Raw genomic sequence first — 4,799 nt, 5'->3', positions numbered from 1 at the left:
ATTTTTAGTGTAAATCAAAGAGATTTTCTAATATATATATATATATAGATGTACTATATGTTTAAAAAAATTAATTCATTGTTAAAATATATCTTATGATGCATTATTCGAACTTTAAATTAAAAAAAATAACATTCCTTTTAATTTTAAAATTGATGTGTGCAAACCATATTATACATTTATATTAAACTTTGAAACTAACTTTCATTGGTTAGGATTCGTTTACCGAGAAAATAAGGGTTAATTAAAGAAAATTATTGATGGGTGAAGCATGTGTGTGTAAATTTAATGATTTTAAGGTAAACTTCACCTAAGGCCATTTAATTATGAGTTTGACAATAAATAGGTCCCGTTTTTTTAAAAATTATAAACGAGTCACTTAATTAAAATATTATTATAAACATATAATTTTGTCAATAAAATTGAAATGAGCGTCTAATGCACAGTGATAGGGAGGGATTGAAGGGAGTGGCTGGGGTAATCGTCCCTGTAAAATTTAAATTATCATATATTTTAGATTTTTATTCAATTTTCTATTAATAATCTATTTTCTCCCATTTGTGAAATTTAAAAGTTCGCCCCCTAACATAAGATCATGCTCGTCCATGTTGCCCAATATAATAACATTTTTAATTCAAAACTTATATATTCTATCAATTTTTCCTAGTTCAAAACATTTAACTAAATTTAATCATCGAATTCAAAATTTTCAACAATTTAGTTTTTTTATAATATTATCAAATCAAGTGAATCCATCGAATCAAAACAATAATCAGATAACTTTATTCTACCATAAAGTAACAACAAGTTAATGATAAATTATTATAACACTAAGGAAGTAATGTAACATTTGTGAGAGAAGAACAAAGATTAAAATAATATATTTTTAAATATAAAGGTTTAAATGTATTGAATTATTTCGTATTTAGACTAAATTAATAAATTGTATAAGTTTTAAAGACTAAATTGTTGTTATATCAGCCATGTTATTTAGGGCCTGTTTGTTTGGGGGAAACCAATTACGGAATTGGTTTTCCCTCAAAATCCCGTGTTTATTTCACGTAATTCGTTTTTCGGAAAATGTTTTCCGTGTTTGTTTTACGTAATTCGTTTTCCGAAAAATGTTTTCCAGTGTTTGGTTGGAGGAAAACTGGTTGGTCAACGTAAAACATTTTCGTGGTCAACAGAATTTCCTTTGTGTTTTCTGGAAAATGACTTACGGTCTGATTTTCTGTAAGTCATTTTCCGAACTTTTCACTTCAAAGCATAAATACTCAAAATAATTTTATTTTATGAATTTATTATTAATAAAATATTTTAATATCATTTTAATCAAAATATTAATTATTAAAATATTTAAAATATATTTATTAATATTTCTAATAATATTATATTATATTTTTAATATTATAATAAAATAATCAATTATATTATAATAATATAATATATTATTAATAAAATTTATATTATTTATTAATTTTATAGAAATAATATTATTAAATTATTAATAATGAATAATATTATTTATATATTTAATATTAATATAATAATCTAATAATATTTAAATAAATATATTTAAAATATACTAATTAATATTTTTAAAATATAATATAATACTATTACTTTAATAAATAATTAATATAATTTATATTATTTTTATTTCAATAAAATATACCAATATTAATATTTTTATTAATAAAATTCTAAAAATAATAATAAATAATAAATAATAAATAAATTATTTTAATATTTTAAAAATAATAATATTAAGTTTTATGATAAATAATATTATTTATTGCATTTAATATTTGTAATAAATATTTTTTTTAAACTCATCAATAGTGAGAAAAAAAAGTTTAAACATCTTCCAAACATCGTAAAATGTGTTCCAGAAATATAATTCATTTTTTCAGAATTCAAATTCTAATAATTCATTTTCCAGAATTCAATTTCCAGAAAATCAATTATAGTCAAACAAACAGACCCTTAATGACGAAGTGATTTGTTTGTAGTAATATTTTAATTAAATGACCTGTTTGTATTTAACTGCATTTACTATGTTGATTATGAATATTTTTCTACTTATATATCTCAAATTATAATTGTAGTTATATTTATATCCATTTCAAAACAAACAAAAAAATCTTAAAAGTATGGCCGGCACGATTGAATAATGGGAGTATCCTCTCAAATTACAAGTAAAAATATAAAAAGCTTCAAAGTATTATACGTCTCTCTCTCTCTCTCTCTCTCTCTCTTTCTCTCTCTTTCTCTCTCTATCTATGTATATATGTGTGTGTATATGTATATAACACAAGTAAAAATACTAAAGAAACATATCTGAATTCAGAATTAAGAGAAGGCAGATGAGTGGTTTGATGAAGCTTGTAATTGTTGTCTCGTGTTGTTTGTTCCTCGTAAGTTTAATTAAGTTCTTTTATGATTACTTATGGAAACCTCTACGTATACAGCGTATGATGAAATCACAGGGAATCAAAGGACCTCCTTACAGATTCATCCATGGCAACAACAAGCAAATTACCCAGATGAAGATGGAAGCTTCAACCAAACCTATGGGCTTGACTGATGATATATTTCCCATGCTGCAGCCACATCTTTACTCATGGCTACAGATGTATGGTAAGAGCATGGATACGTGCGTTTTCGGTTTTCGCTTGTGATTTCGTAAACTCGATTTGACTCGAAATTCTTTTGTAGAGATCGTTCATTTTGTTGTTTTTATGTGATTAGGGAGGAATTTTCTTTATTGGAACGGTGCTGAAGCTGAGCTTGTTATCTCAGAACCTGAACTGGTCAAAGAGGTGTTGATAAATAGTGGGAAAGCGTTTCTGAAAAGGAAGCCTACAGACTTGGGCAACAAGCTACTGGGGACTGGGCTTGTGATGGTCGAGGGCGAAAAATGGGTGAAGCAACGGAAGCTGGCGAATCGCGTTTTTCACGGCGAAAGCTTAAAGGTAACGTGTTGTATCACCGTATTCGTATGTGAAAAATGAAGAGTTTGAGCAACGTAGCTCGAGACTGATGGACTAATCTTGTGTTTTGTTGTGGCAGGACATGAATCAAGCAATGATTGCCGGCGTTGAAACAATGCTAGCAAGGTGGAAAGGGCAGGAAGGTAAAGAGATGGACGTGTACCAAGAGTTTAGATTATTGACATCAGAAGTGATATCAAGAACAGCTTTTGGTAGCAGTTACTTGGAAGGGGAGAAGATATTTAACATGTTGAGCAAGTTGTCGATAATTGTGATCCGAAATATTTTCGCCACCAGGATTCCGTTCATCAGGTATGTATATGTTGCTCAACCAATGCAAATTTTGTACTTCCGATCCGGACTGATTCAGTTTTCTCCTTGTCCATAGCTGACCTTGGTTTGCTTGTGCAGCAAGTTATGGAAATCTACTGATATGGTGGAGGCAGAAGAACTTGAAAAAGGAATACAAGTTCGTGTGATGGAGATTGTTAAGAAAAGAGAAGACAAGGTCGTGTCCGGAGAATCCGACTGCTTCGGGGACGATTTTCTAGGATTACTTGTAAAGGCTTATCATGATTCGGACAAGGGAAAAAGACTTCTATTGCAGGATTTGGTAGGCGAGTGCAAAACATTCTACCTTGCTGGACAAGAGACTGTAAATTCCTTGCTTGGATGGACTGTCTTGCTTTTATCAATCCATAGAGATTGGCAAGAGAAAGCAAGAAGAGAGGTTATTGAAATATTTGGTGACCAAAATCCACATCTTGAAGGCATTCCCAAACTCAAAACTGTAAGTAAAACTATTCAACCATTTGAGTTTACTTCTGCAATGTAATCTGACATGTTTCGATCCCGAAAACAGATGAGCATGATCATCAACGAAACTCTAAGATTGTACGGTCCATCGAGTGGTCTGCCGAGACAAGTCGGAAAAGAAGTTCAGTTGGGAAACCTAGTCTTACCCCCTAATATGAATGTATCGGTTCAGAATATTGCACTTCACCGTGACCCTCAACTGTGGGGAGCCGATGTGCATCTTTTTAAACCGCAGAGATTTGCGGATGGAGTCGCCAAAGCGACCAATTATAACGCGGCTGCATATTTTCCGTTCGGATTGGGACCTCGATCGTGTGTCGGAATGGCCTTTGCAAACACGGAAGCCAAGATTGCTCTATCAATGATTCTACAACGCTACACCATCACTCTCTCCCCTGCCTATGTACACAAACCAGTAATCCTTATCGGCCTTCAACCACAACATGGAATTCAAGTAATACTCGAGTCACTGCATAACTATGCTTAATATATATATATATATATCAAATTACATTGTGTAAAACTATTTTATAAATAAATATATATATATATATTTATATATATACTAAGAATATACCTTTGAGTAGTAATTTCCGGAAGATAATTATACCTCCCTCATGCTATCCCCAAGCTTTCATATTGTATCTGTTAGAAAATAAAGATAGCGTTAATCCTTGTTCCTCACAGCTTAACCGAAAAAGTAATGTATATTTTTATTCAAGCACACAATCAAACTACCGATATCCAAATCTTGATCAATCGAGACGACGAAAAATTTAACCTTGAGAAAATTAAACGATGAAAATAATTAAACGATCGATAAAAAAAAGAAAAAATATGTCACAAGACAGACAAAACATGCCATATAGATAGAAAAAAACATAAAATAAAGACAAAATTATTAGAAACTAAAAAAATAAGAGAAAATCAAATATGAGATATAAAAAAATTAAGGAAGATTAAATATCGATGACCGATGATTAAAGCTAA

At 29.9% G+C, this 4,799-nt stretch overlaps 1 protein-coding gene across 2 annotated transcripts; it reads left to right on the top strand.

Annotated features, from left to right (window-relative positions):
• The first annotated feature begins 2,258 nt into the window (after nt 1–2,258).
• On the top strand, nt 2,259–4,296 carry LOC120191185 (cytochrome P450 CYP749A22-like). Of its 2 annotated transcripts, XM_039194155.1 has the most exons (6): nt 2,259–2,417; nt 2,490–2,640; nt 2,752–2,975; nt 3,073–3,305; nt 3,405–3,783; nt 3,856–4,296. In XM_039194155.1, exons 1-6 carry the CDS (start codon nt 2,367–2,369, stop codon nt 4,294–4,296), a joined length of 1,479 nt encoding a protein of 492 aa, XP_039050086.1. In that variant the 5' UTR covers nt 2,259–2,366. The 2 variants fall into 2 exon arrangements, with proteins under 2 accessions (XP_039050086.1, XP_039050085.1); XM_039194154.1 differs by having other exon boundaries at nt 2,259–2,640.
• Nucleotides 4,297–4,799: the final 503 nt, after the last annotated feature.

This window comes from Hibiscus syriacus, unplaced genomic scaffold (assembly GCF_006381635.1).
Source record: "Hibiscus syriacus cultivar Baekdansim isolate YM2019G1 unplaced genomic scaffold, ASM638163v2 tig00116965_pilon, whole genome shotgun sequence".
Lineage (NCBI taxonomy): Eukaryota > Viridiplantae > Streptophyta > Magnoliopsida > Malvales > Malvaceae > Hibiscus > Hibiscus syriacus.
Note: the sequence above shows the minus strand (reverse complement) of the source record. Positions and strands in the feature narration are given on the sequence as shown.

What these genes read in the sequence shown, in the direction of transcription:
- LOC120191185 (XM_039194154.1), top strand. Translation starts at nt 2,367, where the DNA reads ATGAGTGGTTTGATGAAGCTTGTAATTGTTGTCTCGTGTTGTTTGTTC. An exon ending in TTCACGGCGAAAGCTTAAAG is followed by an intron (nt 2,976 to 3,072) that starts GTAACGTGTTGT and finishes TTGTTGTGGCAG; the next exon opens with GACATGAATCAAGCAATGAT. An exon ending in ACCAGGATTCCGTTCATCAG is followed by an intron (nt 3,306 to 3,404) that starts GTATGTATATGT and finishes TTGCTTGTGCAG; the next exon opens with CAAGTTATGGAAATCTACTG.